This window comes from Hyaena hyaena, unplaced genomic scaffold (genome assembly GCF_003009895.1).
Source record: "Hyaena hyaena isolate Hyena2069 unplaced genomic scaffold, ASM300989v1 scaffold_64, whole genome shotgun sequence".
Classification (NCBI taxonomy): domain Eukaryota; kingdom Metazoa; phylum Chordata; class Mammalia; order Carnivora; family Hyaenidae; genus Hyaena; species Hyaena hyaena.
Genome location: NW_024080698.1, coordinates 3,701,901 through 3,719,821, shown reverse-complemented (window position 1 = coordinate 3,719,821; position 17,921 = coordinate 3,701,901). Strand labels below are relative to the sequence as shown.

At 45.6% G+C, this 17,921-nt stretch overlaps 1 protein-coding gene across 1 annotated transcript in view; it reads right to left on the bottom strand.

Annotated features, from left to right (window-relative positions):
- CNGA3 (cyclic nucleotide gated channel subunit alpha 3) overlaps positions 1 to 13,310 on the bottom strand; it is a 31,235-nt gene extending 17,925 nt beyond the window's left edge. The window contains exons 1-3 of the mRNA XM_039232378.1: positions 13,225 to 13,310; positions 4,067 to 4,180; positions 1,425 to 1,604 (exon numbers count right to left, since the gene is read on the bottom strand). Coding sequence (XP_039088309.1) covers positions 1,425 to 1,604; positions 4,067 to 4,180; positions 13,225 to 13,310 — 380 coding nt within the window. The remainder of the gene's footprint in view (positions 1 to 1,424; positions 1,605 to 4,066; positions 4,181 to 13,224) is intronic.
- Positions 13,311 to 17,921: the final 4,611 nt, after the last annotated feature.

The following is a 17,921-nucleotide window of genomic DNA, read 5'->3' as shown; positions in this document are numbered from 1 at the left end:
TGCCAGGCCTTTTAATCTCAGCCAGCCAATTGTTACACGTTTCCCAGCAGGGAAACTAAACATGGCTCCCTAGAGTGGCTGCTAGCAAGAAATTTCCTTGAACTGTCATATCTTATCTTAGATATGTTTGCACATTTTGCAATTTTCTGCATAATCTATAATAAACCTGTAACACATACATACAAATATGGAGGCAAAATGGAAATACCAGGAAGATCCATCCTGTTTCCTCTGAGGCCTCATGACCTTCACTCCCCAAGGGCTCTGGATGCCTGTTTCAGAGACTCAACACCTGAGCCCTTCTTCTGCTCATTTGACACAAAAACACACAGGATTTTCTCTACCAATTATATAGGGACCGTCTGTTCTGCAATAACCAGGCTTGTTTTCACCTTTACATCTTACAAATTTTGGCATTATCTACAGAATTCAGCCAAAAGATCTTTCTAAGCCCCCCTTTTCAGGAAGCAGATTCTGAGCAAGAGGCTTCCTGTTTGAGAGGCTCAGAGGCGATCAGCTTCCCCCTCCATGTCCCTCTTCTTCCCTCCGACAGCCCAGAGAGTCCTAAAGAGACATTCTGCTGCTGCCACACTCAATTCAATGGCCCTCAATGGCACCCAGTGGCCCAGTGGTCTCCCTGCTGATCACAGGCTGGGGAGACTTCCCGAGGACAAGAAAGGAGGGGAGGCAGCAGCTGTGTGTGTCGGGTGTGGGACTGGGGGATGTGAGTCGGGACCTGCAGATTCCTCTCATTATATCTATACGAGACGGCATCAGCCACAGCCTCCAGGTGGACAGCGGGCCATGCAGGAAGATGCTCAGAGCCTTTGTTCCGCAGACCGTTCTCCTACCAAACAAGCAAACATTCTCCCCATCCCCCATCCTATCCCACCTACAGTCCTCAACCCCATGGTTCTTATTCCAATCTGGGATACAGATGGTTCTTCTTGAAGGTTCTGATCAACCTTCAGACCTCCCTCCCAGAAGACTGTATGTAAACCTATGCATAAACTGTGGGTACCATTTAGGTAGTCTCAAGGCTTATGGTATTATTTAGGCCCTGGTTTTTAGTAAAATGGGTCACAGTGCAATCTAGGATGAAGGCCCCTTGATGGAGAGAGATCAGTGAGGCCAGCATCCCCAGATGTGTTTCTGAGAGCACCAATTCCAGGGGGCACTGGTGGGAACTTTGTGCAAGGTCAGATGAGGCCGGGGACTCTGGCTAAAGGATTTCCTCTCCTGCAATCCTTCTTGGACTCGGGGTGGCCACTGTCAGAACATGCAGTATTCCGCCACGACAGACACCTTCTTCAAGGTACAGGTCATGAGGCTGGTGTTCCAGGCTGCCCCCACGGTAGATCTCAGCTGCAGGAGCAAAGCCATGCTTCACCTGGTACAGATGGCCCATCATTTTGGTTCCTTACCTTCTCCCTCTGTCTGGTGGCTCCTGGTTGCCCGCATTAGACTGTGCATTGCTTTCTCGCCTGGACACCTCCTTGAGCTCAGCTCCACGGAAACGCTCCAGGAAGGAGTCAGGCCTCTGGTCCTCATGGTGTAAGTGCCTGGTGGCCCATGCTCGCAGCGAGATGATCAGACGAGACAACCTAGAAGGACATAGACAGGCAGCCAGTTCAGGGAGGAAGGAGATGGAAAGCTCTCTTTTCTAGGGCTGGGGCAGAAGCAGAGATGACTGCCGGGACTCCAGGCTTAGATGTGCACCTCCACTCTGCTGGGGCCTTATTTCCTGCTCCTCCACCACCCGCAGTTTGGGACAGAGCTTTCTAGATGAGGAGTATTGTCTTCATTATGGCTTTGTCCTTTTAACGCACGGACTCTGCTAAAGGCATGATCCTTCAAATGGGGAATTAGCAGCTTTTCTGCTTACAGTCCTTTTGTAGAGCTCTTTATAACTGGTAGGCACCAGAATAGAAAAAATACAATTTGCAAATGATGATAAAATTTAGAACAAGGTTTAAGGGAACAAGCACCCAGAAACAACTTAGTTTCTTTCCCTAACTCTTGTCTTATTATTTGTTACGCAGATTCTTGTTTCTTCCCCAGGCTTGTGCACAAGTTTCTTTGCAGCTTGCCCTCACCCTTCTGGAGCCAGACCCCGCCAGGCCCTCAAGCACCCGAGACCAGCCAGTCCATGTCTCCAGGTCCCACCTTAGCTCCAGCTTTCCGCAAGAAGCCTTCCTTCAGCCCTGCCTCCTGCCTCCCCTGTCTCCTCCAGAGGGGAATGGGAAGAGAGCCTGAACCCTCTTTCCTGGCATCTGGTTTCCCTGATTTGGCACCTACAGAGCATGCTACTGTTCCCAGCAAAGTAAGTTCTGAGCAACCTAGAACCAAGTCATGAGTTGTCACATGCCTTCACCCTAATCGCACACTTGGGAGCTTTGCCGAAGAGAATAAGGTAAAGCAAGGAAACATTCTATGCTCAGAGATGTTTACAGATGCTGTAGATGTATGTTGAGGTGCCTGCCCAGCCCTGCCTCTCTGCTCTGGACACTCCTTCCACCCCTCAATCTCCCTTTGCTGAGGGGCTGGAACCAAGGTCATACTCCCCACTCCAGCTCAGCCAACAGGTGCAGGAATGGACAAGTGACTCACAGAGGGTCACTCAAGCCTCTGAATTAAAAGCCACTCCAGGATGGGGTTGGGTGTTTCAACACAAGATCGTATAGCAGCCTGTGTCTGCTGATGTGTGAACAGAGAAAGCCTGAAACAGAGAACACACGCAGAAAAAATAAATCACAACGATCATGCCACTCCAGGAGAAAATGAAAGGGAGAGGCAGGTGCCTCCCCCGCTCCCCTCTCGTGAGCCCCATTTGGCTCCCTTTCCACGGAATGGTCTTTCTGAGCTTGTATCAGCCTCCTATCTCAGCTCTACCCAAGGCCTTTCGATTTGAGCTGGTTTGAAGGTGTCCTTTTCCTTGCAATCAATGAGCCTTAAGACCACATTTTATCAGTAAGACAAAAACACTGGAAATCATAAATGCCCACCTATAAGAGGCTGGTGAAAGAAACATTACTCCGCATTGAAAAATATGAAGAATAACTAGACAAATTAACTTTTGCAATAATCTTAAGCAAAAACTGTAGAGCCCGTGATTATATAAAACTCTGGCATTAGTAGAAAAAAAAATTTGCTTGAAGGAAATAATGAGCTCCACATTTGTTGAGCCCCTTTGGGACTTAGCCCTCGGCTCAGATGCAGCCCTCCGATTGTTTGATGCGTTTCCAGATGAGACCTGGAAAGGTGAAATGACTTCTTTTTTTTTTTATTATTTATTTTTTATTTATTTTTTAAATATTTTTATTTATTTCTAGAGAGAGAGAGAGAGAGAGAGAGCGTGAGCAGGGGAGGGTCAGAGAGAGAGGGAGACACAGGCTCCAGGCTCTGAGCTGGCAGTCAGCACAGAGCCCGATGCGGGGCTCGAACCCACAAACCGCGAGATCATGACCTAAGGGAAAGTCGGACACTCAACCGACTAAGCTACCCAGACGCCCCTGAAATGACTTCTTTAAGCTGGCATGGCTCTTGAAGCCCGAGTGCAGATGCCATCAGCTCGGAGGTTGGATAAGCTTTCCAATTGTTCTGCAAGATGCATGCAATGAAGTCTGGACGTGAACCTGTGAGGACCTGCCAAGGCTATTTTGGACAGTGCCACTAGTACCGCCTGCATGCCACTGAGGTCCACCAGTGGTCTCCCAAGGCTGGCTGGTCTTTTTTCTCAATTCTTTTTGGAACCCTGCCTTGTTGGATTTTTAAAAAATTCATCCAGATTTGAGCAAGTACCTCAATATCACTTTATATGAAAGCAATTTCAGATAACAGCAGTTTTTCTTAGATTTTTCTGAGCCTCAGAACACTTGACCTGAGAGGAAATTACTCAGTGATAGATTGCTGACTGCTTTTCTCCTGCCCCCTTCTTCTCCGCATCTTCAACACCACCTCCACCTCTCCATCACCCCCTCCTCCTGGTTTCTTCCTGAGACTCATCTACCTTCCTCCTGCCTCAGTCTCCCCGTTCCCAAGGTGAGCACTGAGTCTGGTGGGTTACCTGGCAGGCCCCTGGCTGGTTGAGGAGTTTCGCCTGGATTCAGCCAGTCCTCTGGTCTCCATGGCGATCTCCTGCTGCAGTTCTGATGAAGTCTCCTCGCAAGGCGAGTGGACCCTAGGAAATCAAATATGCAGCAGGCTAAATTGATTTCAAGCTCATCGCCTCCTGGACACACTCAGGGATGAGATGGCCAGATGTCCTGCTTAATGAGGAGAGCCGCAGGCCCTCGTCTTCACTCCGTCAGTCCGTGCTCCAGCAAGATCTGCAGATCCTGGCTTTTAGGATAAATATGGCCTTTCCTTATTGTTGCACTAAATGCTAACTAACTTGGATGTAAATTTAAAAATTAATTAATTGGTTGATTTTTTAAAAAAGAAGAAGAAATGACAAATAACCACAGCAACAACAACGAAAAACAAAAAACAAAAAAACAAAAAAATCATGCCTTTCCTTTACAGCAAGCCTGACCAAGGAAGGTAGCTTGGCATCCACAGCCATTGCGGCTGTTTCTACACAATCATTCCAGAACAAGAATTCGGGTTCAAACACATCTCTGTGTACTGAAATCCTATCTGCTAAGGCCAGACTGTGGACAGCACAGCCACACCACCTGGGCAGTTATTTGTGTGCTTGCTCGGCAGCTTTCCTAGGAATCCATTCAGTATTTGGTTAAGAGGAGTGTCCTGGAATATTGTACAGAATTGGCCCAACTCTCCCCGTACATTTGTTCAGTGCTTTCACGTGAAAATTCAGTCCTACCGTGCCCTTTAGTCAAACCCCAACCTCTGTCCCCTGCAGTGCAGAGGTAACTGGGCCCGTGACCTCACCTGTGCAACTCAGGGCGAAAAGCATGAGTACACAGAGATCGCGTGCCCACAACTCAATATGAGCACCAGTCACATCAGTAGAGGCTTGGGGTCTGTTTAACTGTGTGGAGTAAGACCAGTATGGTTGGGCATATTTTTCTTTGATTCCCTGTCTTTTAAAAGCTCCGAGGGCTGAAGTTTGATCAGCCTGATTAAAAGCCAGCCAGGCATTGGCCCCTAGGGATTTGCACTTCACTCGGAGTCTGGAAGAGCCCAAGCAGGACAAATTAATTCCATCACATGACCTATTCCAACCTAATCAGCCTTCTTAACAAGGTGGCAACACAGTTGAGGAAGTAAGCAATAATTAATGTGAGGAAAAGGCTCTATCTCTCCCCGCTGAGTGATTAGAAGGCAGGGTCCTGAATCCCAGCCGCTGATCTGCTGACTCCTCTTTGTACAACATCCCTGCCGTCTCCAGCAGCAGGGCGCTCACTACCATCCCATGCCCCATCTGGGCCACCTTTGTAGAAGGTTCTTCTCTCTCTCAGTTTTTGCAGACCGAGGCCACCTTTTTTTCTGCTGGAACCACACAGAGTCAGGCCACTTTATCTTCCACATGGCCACCTCAGTGATGGGGCAGCTGTCACACTGTGCCACATCTGTTTTTCCAGGCTACAGACCCCAGCTCACCCAGCCATGCCTCACCAGGTTCAAGGCTCTTGCCCATCATGGTCATGCTCCTGTGAGCAGGTTCCCGCATTCCTGTCTAACAGGGCATGGACACTGAGAACACTCTGCTGTTACCAGACCTCAAGCCAGACATCTTTGTAGGTTTGTGAGTTCATGTGTTTTTGGTGTCCTCATCACCAACTACCATCAGCCAAAACCCAAAGTCCTGTAACACAGGCTGCTGCTAAGCCAGAAGGCCCTATCTTGTGCATGTACAATTGATCTGTCGGAAGTAAGTATTGGATCTTTCCACTGATCTGAGTCACCTGATGTTTCGGGACCCGAGGTATGCAGTGGCACCATACTGGCCTTTCCTCCCAAACTCCATCACTTTCACATGCAGTACACAAACTGTATGTCATTTATTGACTGCTTACTGTATGCCAGCCACATAGATCTTATCAACTAATCCACATAACCAACCACTCTATAAGGTAGAAAACTGAGGCTCAGAGAAGTTAAGTGACTTCCCCAAGATCATACGACCAAGTGGCAAAGCTGAGATTTGAATGTCATCCCATCCCATGGCAAAGCCGGCTCTCATCCACTCCATGAAGCTGTTCTCTGTATTTTCATATATGGCACTGATTAAAGAAAAAGCTTAATAGGACATGGCTGAGGACTGAGCCTTGTGGCATGCTGCCAGAGGCATGGCTCTGATCCGCCTGGCTACATTGTGTGTGGGTGGCTCTTTATCTTCAAACCATCTAACTGAATTCTCCCCCTACACCTTTAAAAGACCACGCACATTTCATCCTTATATGTATTAGACACCCTGTCAGAGGCCCTGCTGTGGTTAGGAAGCTCTGATCCCCTTGCCCTTCAAATAATCTGTATATGACAGATGTGGAATGTGCATTCCAAGGCACCCAGGTCAGTTACTGGAGTAGGAAGCAATGGCACAAGTGAGTCTGTATCTCAAGTCCCTTGATCCTGGCAGCCGGCATGTGGTGGGGTTAGGGGTGCAGCAACCCACAGCTGAGCAGGTGTGCCTGCAAGGTCTGGAGGTAATCCCGAGGGTGAAGGTGTTCTGTCCCTACCAGAAGCTCCTCAGGGAGCTCTGGGCACCAAGAAGTCGGCCTCGCATTTCTGCCTAGTCTGCTTTCTGTCAATTATAGGAGGGCACATCCTGAGAACAGATTTATTTGCATTAGCAGCACAGGAATCAATGACATCAGAGCTGATGAGGACATGAGGAGGGCAAAACTCGACCCCGGATTCCAAAGCCTGCCTTCTACTGGCAGCAGTAAGGGCTCTGATGTGGAATTCGAAGGGCAGGTGGCAGAGAGGGGAGCCGGGATCCCTGGATTCGAATCCCTATTCTACCACCTCGTAGCTAGGTGTTCTGTGGGCTGGTCATTTACCCTCCCTAAAGCTTCCTAGTCTTCAGAAAGGAACTAAGGAAAAATTGGTGATTTGTTTTTAATCAGCTTTCCAACAGCCAAATCCAGAAAGGCATATTTAGCTGTGAAGAATAGGGAAAGTCTTCTGTGAAGTAAGTTCAAGGTACCTTAAGGGGCCTTTTCTTCTCCCCACCCTTTTTTTAAGTGTGAATCTATTTTATTTAAAAAAATGTTTTAAATATACTTTATTGTCAAATTGGCTTACATACAACACCTAGTGCTCACCCCAACAAGTGCCCTCCTCAATGGCCATCACTCATTTTCCCGCTCCCTCACCCCCACATTCATCCTCAGTTTGTTCTCCGTAACTAAGGGTCTCTTGTGGTTTGCCTCCCTCCCTCTCTGTTTGTAACTGTTTGTCCCTCTTCCCTTCCCCATGGTCTTCTGTTCAGTTTCTCAAGATCCACATATGAGGGAAAACATACGATATCTCTCCTTCTCTGACTGACTTATTTCACTCAGCATAATACTTTCCAGTTCCATCCACGTTCCTGCAAATGGCAGGATTTCACTCCTTCTCATTGCCGAGTAGTATTCCATGGTATATATAAACCACATCTTCTTTATCCATTCCTCAGTCGATGGACATTTAGGCTCTTTTCATAATTTGGCTATTGTTGAAAGCACTGCTCTAAACTTTAGGGTACGTGTGCCCCTATGCGTCAGTACTCCTGTATCCCTTGGGTAAATTCCTAGCAGTGCTATTGCTGTGTCACAGAGTAGTTCTATTTTTAATTTTTTGAGGAACTTCCACACTGTTTTCCAGAGCGGTTGTGCCAGTTTGCATTGTTCAACAGTGCAAGAGGGTTCCCGTTTCTCTACATCCTCTCCAGCATCTGTAGTTTCCTGATTTGGAGTCCCCACTTGTTTTTTGATGCTTAAAATTCTACCATGTCTTCTAGCTCCTGAGTCTTTACCCTTGTTAAATGCCTGGGGCTATTTAAATAGTAAACCCCATTAGCTATTCCTCAGAGAAACTGATTTCACCAAGCAGATGGAAGATGAGATGGGAAGACAGGAGAACCAAAGTTTGAGGTGACATTTTGAGTCCTCATGGATACAGTACTGAAAAAAGGGAGGTACCAGTGCAAAAAATGAGGATCCAGAACTTCCCAGAGAAATACAGAGGCAGGAGAGACTGAGGGTCAGGCACTGTCCTGCCAGAAGCTGGTGGAGGGGCCTGGAGCAAGGACTTGACAGGACTCATCTGTAAACAAACAAGCAGATCAGCAGGAAGGAGCTCCTTGAAGTCGGTAATTAGCAAGAACAAGAGCAGCTAGCACAAGACAATGATAAGACTGTTTTGAAAGACAAGGTAGTTTTCAACTTGTGATGCCCATCTTCTAAGTTTTCTTATAAAAGGGAATTCATGTCTGTGAGGGAAAGGTGTCCCCTGTCACTGGGAGAAGACACGGTTCCCATCACCACTGCAACTTGTCATTAGCTTTGCACTTCGTGGAGCACCTGGTGTCTTCCTCCAGTGACTTTGGGGACATAAGCATAGACAAACCTTTGAGAACAAGGGTGGAGAATGTGATACCTTGTTTTTCTTTCCCTCCTCTCAAGCTCTGAGGACCGTGAATGACCAACATGCACAATTATTGGCCACATGTAACCAGGGAACTGAACTGAGTGCATTTTTGTCTTTGGTCCTGGGGAAGCAGGCTGAAAATGGTTTTCTTTGGTGATAATTGCTTTGGGCTCTGCTCAGAGAGCAGCACGAAGAAGGCTTCTCTTCTGTAGGACACAAACCCCTATGCCCCAAAGCTCGCCTAAAATAGCTACACCAGAAGATTGATCTGAGATTTGAGGTGCCCTCGGTTCTAGCTGCAATCCTCTGTAGCAGATTCTGAAGTCTTTCCCTACTGCATTATCTTTTCACATATGCCAGATAGCTCTTAAATAATCAAGTCAACTAAACAGATTTAATAGGAAAGAAAAATTCAACACATTTTTATTTCTGTTATTTCCAGGATATAAACTTGACTTCTTTGTTCAAATGAAATGTTTCCATCCTTCCTTACGGCTTGTCACGAGGAAAGTGATCCCAATAATTTAAAAGGAGAAACAGAAACCTGGCTTTCCAATTTGGTGAAAGATTTGGGGAGAGGGGTGTCTTAGGGGATGGGGACACATGCCTCCTTCCTGGGGGCATTCAGCAAAGGATCACAGTGACATGCAGGTTACCAGAACAGCTTCACTGATATCAATGAGGATAAAGAATGATTACTTTTTTAATGTTTTTTATTTTTGAGAGGGAGATAGACAGACAGACAGAGAATGATTTGGGGAGGGGGAGAGGGAGAGGGAGACACAGGATCTGAAGCAGTTTCCAGGCTCTCAGCTGTCAGCACAGAGCCTGATGCAGGGCTCAAACCCATATACTGTGAGATCAGGACCTAAGCCAAAGTCAGACACTTAACCAACTGAGCCACCCAGGTGCCCTGAATGATTAATATTTAAGGACACACATTAGCAATTATTTCTTCTAGGGGATACTGGATGGCTGAGTCGCTTAAGCATCTGACTCTTGATTTTGGCTCAGGTCATGATCTTACAATTTGTGAATTAGAGCCCTGTGTCAGTCTCTGTGCTGATGGTGCAGAGCCTGCTTGGGACACTCTGACTTTCTTCCTCTCCCTGCCCCTTCCCCACTCATGCACGTGATCTCTCTCTCTCTCTCTCTTTCTTACAAAATTAATAAATAAACATTTTTAAAACCTCAATTATTTCTCCCATAGCTTTCTAAAGCGATTTTAATTTTAAAGCAAAGGTCTATGGTTTGTTCAAACACCATTTTCTCCCCGAAAATAATGATTTGAAACTTTAAAATTTTATGTGTACTTGCCAGAGTCCCTTGTTCAAGTAAATCTTACAGTGAAAACTAGTCTGTATATAGACTGATGCTGGGCTGCACTGGGAAGCAGAGGGGGGCCTGGACTCAGCCTCTGGTCAAAGGCTGTTCCACCCTCAGCCTGAACACATTCTCCATCTTTGGTAGCACCAAGGAGCCCATTCTGGAAATTTCTATCTGTTAACCCACTCCTGATTCCATAAGATACAGCAAGCATTTGTCTTATGAAGGAAGCATTCCTCATCTCTCTCCTTTTGAAATCTCCAGAGTCTCCTTGGGATTCTGTATTAATCTGTCAACAAGCTTTTACCACGTCAGTGGTTGGGCAAGTCCCCAAGGCAGGCTCAGTGAGACTGGACTAGTGATCAGGTTTAGAAAGCGTGACTTGGTCACAGGCAGGAAATGGCCAGATCCAGATGTCAGGACAGCTGGAGCTATGTGAGGTCAGAGGAGGAGAAGGCTCCCAGCCTGGAATACCAGGGAAGGACCACAGGAGAGAGAATCATTTCCAAGGCTGACAGCACTGACTGAGCGCTTTCTCACAGCAGGGACTGTGCTGGGAGCTTTCACCTGTTTTAACCTCACCACAGCCCTCTGTGGTCAGCACTAGTACATTTTACAGATGAGGAAACTGTGGTTTGGAACAGCTGCACAATTTTTCGGAACTGGTCAGTTGTAGAGCCAATGTTCAAACCCAGCCAGTCTGACCCTGAACCTGTTAGTCATCACACTGGTCAGGGGACAGGGGATAGGAGAGAGAGGAAGGGCATATTCGCATCCATGAATATGGCAAATAGCATTGTTGCAGGGCATCAATTCAAGACCCCACCCCCAACCCCCACTTTGTAGCTGACTGACCCTCTAAGTGTACACAAACCCAGTGTGAGCCCACAGAGAGTCTCTCGGAGGCCAGAGGCTTATCACTGGGTATCCATGTGGTTTAATGAGCTAGAAGTTTCTTTTGCAAAGGGTCACCTTCCAGGACACCTGGCGTGAGCCTTCTTAAATAGCCTACACATCAGGCTGGGCTAATAGGCCACTGGCTGAGGCAGAGGCAGGACAAGTCAGGGAGGGCTGGACCTCAGTGGTGTCTGGTCAAGCAGACATTCTGGGCAGGAGCCCCAGCCCACCAGCTGGGCCTGCCTTCTCTTAAGTATCTCAGTATCTTGAGTATCTTCTCTTAAGCCCCTGTTGTTGCCTTCTTGGTCACAGGGAAACTGGAAATTCCATAAGATGTTCTGATTATATCCCACTCAAGGCAAAAGGGAGAAATGGGGGAAAGTTCCATTTTACTTCAAAAATTTCCGGATCCTAACAGCCTCTGTCCTTCTCCCATTGGGCCCAAAGTCCCAGGAGCCCAGTGCTGCCCAGGGAGCTTGACTTGACAGCTGTGGACCTTTTCTCTGTTCCACCCCAATCTTCTTTGAACACCCCACCCCAAAAGGTTTATTAGCTCAGGTGTGAAAAAGAAGCTATTAATGCATACCAAAGTTTTAAGCAGATGTCTGTCCTAGGAGTGTTTTTATCTTGTTTTAGATTAGGGGCAATGACCTAACCTAAAAGAATAAGTCTCCAGTGGCAGGACCCTGGTATTGACAGTAGGCCAGTTAGGAGGGAGAAATTTGAGCAGGGTGAGAATTTCTGATAGCAAGTCATAGCAAGATTCCTGAGGCTCCAGCACCATGTTAAAATGGCTGGAGGCCACCCAAGAAACAATCCAGTGAAGAAATGTGCAGAAGATATGAACAGATACTTCTCCAAAGAGGACATCCAGATGGCCAACACCAACAGACATATGAAATGATGCTCAGCATCCTTCCTTATCAGGGAAATACAAATCAAAACCACACTGAGAGGGGCGCCTGGGTGGCTTAGTCGGTTAAGCGTCCGACTTTCGCTTAGGTCATGATCTCGCGGTTCATGGGTTCGAGCCCCGCGTCGGGCTCTGTGCTGACTGCCAGCTCAGAGCCTGGAGCTTGTTTCAGTCTGTGACTCCCTCTCTCTCTGACCCTCCCCTGTTCACGCTGTCTCTCTCTCTCTCCTAGAAATAAATAAAACATTAAAAAAAAAAAAACCACACTGAGATACTCACACCAGTCAGAGTGGCTAAAATGAGCAAATCAGAGGACTCTAGATGCTGGTGAGGATGTGGAGAAACAGGCACCCTCCTACACTGTTGGTGGGTATGTTAACTGGTGCAGCTCCTCTGGAAAACAGTGTGGAGGTTCCTCAAAAAATTAACAATAGAACTCCCCTATGACCCAGCAATAGCACTCCTAGGAATTTACCCAAGGGATATAGCAATGCTGATGCATAGGGGCACATGTACCCCAATATTCATTGCAGCAGTCTCAACAATAGCCAAAGCATGGAAAGAGCCTAAGTGTCCATCAACTGATGAATGGATCCAGAAGATGTAGTTTATGTATACAATGGAATACTACTTGGCAATGAGAATGAAATCTGGCCATGTATAGCAACATGGATGGAACTTGAGGGTGTTATGCTGAGTGAAATAAGCCAGGCAGAGAAGGACAGATACCATATGTTTGCACGTATAGGAGGATTAGGAGGCACTTAATGGAGGACCATGAGGGAGAAGAAGGGGAAAAATAGTGGGGGAGAGGGAGGGCAGCAAACCATGAGATACTCTTGAATGCTGAGAACAAACTGAGAGCTGATGGGGGTGGGAGGGAGAGGATGGGGGGTGATGGGCATGGAGGAGGGCACTTGTGGGGAGGAGCACTGGTTGTTATATGGAAACCGACTTGACAATAAACTATTTAAAAAAATAAAATAATAGATTAATTATTTTTAGGTGCTGACTATACAACATGGGGTTATGGTGGCAGGTCAAAACAAAAATAGTGCACTTTTCTTATTAGAAAAATAATAAAATGGTTGGAGGCAATAAATATCTGTTGGGGTGCTTTGAGATATTCCTCTTTTTGCCTAAATCCCAGAAGGTGGGGTCCTAGGGCTGCATAAGTTTATGATAACAGGGACTCAAATCGCTTTGGAAATGGTTGTCCATCATTCATGAGCAGAGTTAGCTAAGGTGCTGGGATTAAGAATCTAGATAGAGAAGAAAACCAAATGTGCATCTGAGAGAGGGCATGATATACATAATTGGCTGAGGAGAAATGGTGGATGAGGACGTCACGATCTCACAGTCCGTGGGTTTGAGCCCCGCGTCGGGCTCTGTGCTGACAGCTCAGAGCCTGGAGCCTGCTTCAGATCCTGTGTCTCCCTCTCTCTCTGCCCCTCCCCTGCTCGCTCTCTATCTCTGCCTCTCAAAATAAAATAAAGACATAAAAAAGCTTAAAAAAATAAAATGAGAATAAAACGAAAAGCCCATCTTACCTGCCGAGGCCATTTTCAACGTGGTCCAGATCTCTGTCCATGGTCCTTACCGCAGGGTGGGAGAATTGGGTGTTAATCTTAGCCATCTTCTTGCTTTGTTACATTCAGCTTCAAGGTTGTTACTGAAACATGAACACAAGGCAGATCACACCAGGATGGGGAAGCAGCTGCAAACCCAGGTTGCTGTGTATGAGGGCTATTTCCCCAGGCAAGCCCTGGCACACAGAGCCTCTTCCATTTCTCCCATAGTTGCAGCTATGGGTATCCTTGGGCTCTTCTTCCCAGCCTGAAGCATAAGCAAGGCCTTTCACTTTGTGTATGCTTCCATGCTCAAGAGCTGCTCAAATTTATATGCTGCTCCAGCAAGTGAATGAATGATTGGCACAGTTGGTATTTCAAAACAAAGCATGAAAAACTAACAATCCTTGACATCCATAAAACCTTTACAATGTAATGTTACACTCAAAACACACTTCATCTCCTTTAATCTTCAAAATAACTTTATCAGATATTTACCATTTGTATCCCCATTTAAAGATGGCTAAGTTGAGACTCAGAGAGGTCAAGCAGCTAATCCAAGTAAAAATAAATAGGTAAAACCTGTTGATGGCATGATCCTGATGCTAGAAATCAGACCATGAATACTCTCCCTTCAGCAAATATTGGAAGGTGCCCCAATGATTGATGAAAGAAGAAAGCTGGTTTGAGCACAGGGCTGGTGTGATGAACACAAAGATTGGCCAGTTCCATCTTTCTTGATCAAAATTCTCCAGGTAGAAGATGAATCCCTGAGGACAGTTTCTCTTAAACGGACAAAAACAGGCTCTCTTGAGAGACCACTCCAGAGAAAGATGGTGGTTTCTAGAAATAGTCCAGTGACTCACTTCAATACTAAATTAATTCCATAACTAAAGGAAGGTCAATGCGAGGAGCCCAGAACACTACACCAAAGGATGGATGTAGTTCTTGCTCACCAAGGTCAATCCACCATGAGTTTCCTCAGGGGCAGTTTTTGGCTCAGAGGTCTTCGTTCATCTCTGATATTTGATAATTTAAGTCTATGATTTAAATTGTATAACTTTTCTTAATAGATCAAAAATAGTTTTGATTTATGGATAAAGGACCTGAACGTGAGATAGGAAACTATCAACACCCTAGAGGAGAAAGCAGGAAACAACCTCCTTGACCTCCACCGCAGCAACTTCTTACTTGACACATCCCCAAAAGCAAGGGAATCAAGAGCAAAACTAAATGATTGGGACCTCATCAAGATTAAAAGCTTCTGCACAGCCAAGGAAACAACCCACAAAACTAATAGGCAACCAAGGGAATGGGAAAAGATAGTTGCAAATGACATATCAGATAAAAGGTTAATATCCAGAATCTATAAGGAACTCACCAAACTCCACACCCGAAAAACAAACAACCCAGTGAAGAAATGGGCAGAAGCTATGAACAGACACTTCTCCAAAGAGGACATCCAGATGGCCAACAGACACATGAAACGATGCTCAGCATCCCTCCTCATCAGGGAAATACAAATCAAAACCACAGAGATACCACCTCACGCCAGTCAGAGTGGCTAAAATGAGCAAATCAGAGAACTCTAGATGCTGGCGAGGATGTGGAGAAACGGGCACCCTCCTACACTGTTGGTGGGAATGTAAACTGGTACAGCCCCTCTGGAAAACAGTGTGGAGCTTCCTCAAAAAATTAACAATAGAACTCCCCTATGACCCAGCAACAGCACTGCTAGGAATTTACCCAAGGGATATAGGAATGCTGATGCATAGAAGCACATGTACCCCAATGTTCATAGCAGCACTCTCCACAATAGCTAAAACATGGAAAGAGCCCAAGGGTCCATCAACAACTTCAATTTGAAATCATACAGCCAATGCTTTTTTACAGCGAATGCTTTTTTTATTGAGCACTTTCTATGTGGAAGACAATATGGAGAGCTAGGGTTTTACAGAGAAGGATATGCATCTCCGTTGTCAAGGAGATTACAGTCCAGTGGGTTCTAGAGCAAGTCTTTATTTTTTTTATTTATTTATTTTTTTTACAAATAGTTTATTGTCAAATTAGTTTCTACATAACACTCAGTGCTCATCCCCAAAGTGCCCTCCTCCATGCCCATCCCCCCCTCCCCCCCACATCCATCAGTCCTCAGTTTTTGTCAGCATTCAAGAGTATCTCATGGTTTGCCTCTCTCCCTTTCCCCCACCATTTCCGCCCTTCTTCTCCCCCTTGTTCCTCCGTCAAGTTCCTCCTAGTCCTCCTATACGTGCAAACATATGATATTTGTCCTTCTCTGCCTGACTTATTTCGCTCAGCATAACACCCTCAAGGTCCATCCATGTTGCTACACATGGCCAGATTTCATTGTTTCTCATTGCCATGTAGTATTCCATGGTATAGATAAACCACATCTTCTTGATCCATTCGTCTGTTGATGGACACTTAGGCTCTTTCCATGTTTTAGCTATTGTGGAGAGTGCTGCTATGAACATTGGGGTACATGTCTAGAGCAAGTCTTTAAAAAGTTTTGGGACTCTGGAGTACCTGGGTGGCTCAGTCAGTTACACATCTGACTTCCACTCAGATCATGATCTCATGGTTCATGGGTTCAAACCCTGCTTTGGACTGTGTGTTGACAGCTCGGAGCCTGGAGCCTGGTTTGAATTTTGTGTTTCCTTCTCTTTCTACCCCTCCCCTGCTCATGCTCTGTCTCACTCTCTTTCTAAAGAACATTTTAAAAAGTTCTTTTTTAAGTTTTGGGACTCTGCAGAAAATCTATCAAATTATTCTTTTTTGTACATTTCCAGGAAAACTTCACAGAGAAAAAGTTCATTGCCTCCAGCCCGTGTCCCTTCCCTCAGCCCTCATCAGCTGCACAAATCTTGGCCCCAGATGCCATTGTGTGGAGGCAGCATATCTACCTGCCTCCTGTGGAGGGCTACTATATGCCAGAAACAGGGTAGGTGCTCATGTAATACTGCTCCATTAACCCTCACAATGGTCTCACCTTTCCCTCCTTTTTACAAGTGAAGAAACCAAACTGCGTAATTTTCCTAATGTTACTTAAAGCCTGAGCCAGGATTGACAAAGCTCTGTCTGACTCCAGAACCTGATAGTGTAAAGTTAATGGGTGGAAAAAAAATTAGGTTCCTTTTTTTTTTTTTTTTTTTGGTAAGAGTATTTCTTTGGGTGATGTTAGCAGCCATTGATGATTATTGCCTGGACGTATGATTTCATTACAAGTTGCAATTTGGTGATGTCCTATCATTTCTTTTTCACTGACTAGTTGACATATTCTTAAAGAAAATTTTACTTATTTGGCTATTTAGTGGTACAGTTCATACAGGAAATGCAGGATAAACAATTCCTTTCCTCTAGTTTACCAGTTTTTAAGTCATGACATCCTAAGTGATTCTCCAACTGCCTTATGAATTTTCACATTTCTTGGCCCAAATTCTAGGAGAACTCACAAATGAGATTATGAAATTACAATCAGTGATCCTGAAGAGACTGTTGAAAATGAAAACTGCCATCCAGCCAGGGCCCCTGAGTGTGATATGCACTCGCATATCCATTACTTGTTACTCCTCAGGAGCCCCAAGAGGCAATAGTGATACTGGTTTTGCAGATGAGGAAGTGCAGGCCTGGGTCTGTCTGACCCTGAAGTCCATGTAGTGCTTTGTTTTGTTTATCACACCCACTGCAGATTAGAAATGCACAAATAAAATTTTAATTTTCCAGCACAGGAAGAGGATGTATCCTGCCAACTATCAGGGTGACCTTGAAGTAGATCCTAGGTATGAGTCTAAGAGCGGTTTGTGAACATCTCTCAAATGAATGTGAGTTTTCTGGAGCTTGACTGGGGAACTAACAGCACATTGCTTCATATAATTCCCATTTTGTTTACAACAGTACTAACTCCAGCATGTTTTCTTCCCTCCCAACACACTTACTGACTCCTTCTATGTTCCAGGCGTCATATTTGGCCCTGAAGATTATGAAGATGAGGAAGATAGGTTTCTGTCTTTAAAAGCACAAAACTGCATGGGGGAAACAGGAATGGAAACAGGGAGGGGAGTAAGACACGGAGGTACTGAAGTAGAGGTAGAGGCATCGTGAGAAGTGTGGAAAGATGAGGCACTGATTCTGCCTCAGGGACCACCAAGATCTGAGGAGACTTCTCATGAGGGGCATTATTTCATGTTATTCAACATTTATCATGTGTTGGCTATTGTCCTGTGCATATTAAGAATTTGATTGTGATTTCTGTGCTCTGGTACATATCTTTAACCTTCTCCTTAGTTCTTGGCCTGGACACCTAGGTAGGTCAGGAGTCTAACATACCTCACCTGTCCTCCAGTTATTCTCATACTCTTCTCATTCCTTTATTGACTCCAAAAGAGTTAAGGGCAAGAACTATTTTTATTTTACTTAAAAAATATTTTAGGGGCATTCAGGTGGCTCAGTCGGTTGAGCATCCAACTTCAGCTAGGTCATGAAGTCACGAACTTCTCGCAGTTCGTGAGTTTGAGCCTCGTGTTGGGCTCTGTGCTGACAGTGCAGAGCCTAGAGCCTGCTTCAGATTCTGTCTCTGTCTCTCTCTGTCCTGACAGACTCATGCTCTGTCTCTCTCTTCCTCAAAAATAAAATAAACATAAAAATTTTTAAAAATATTT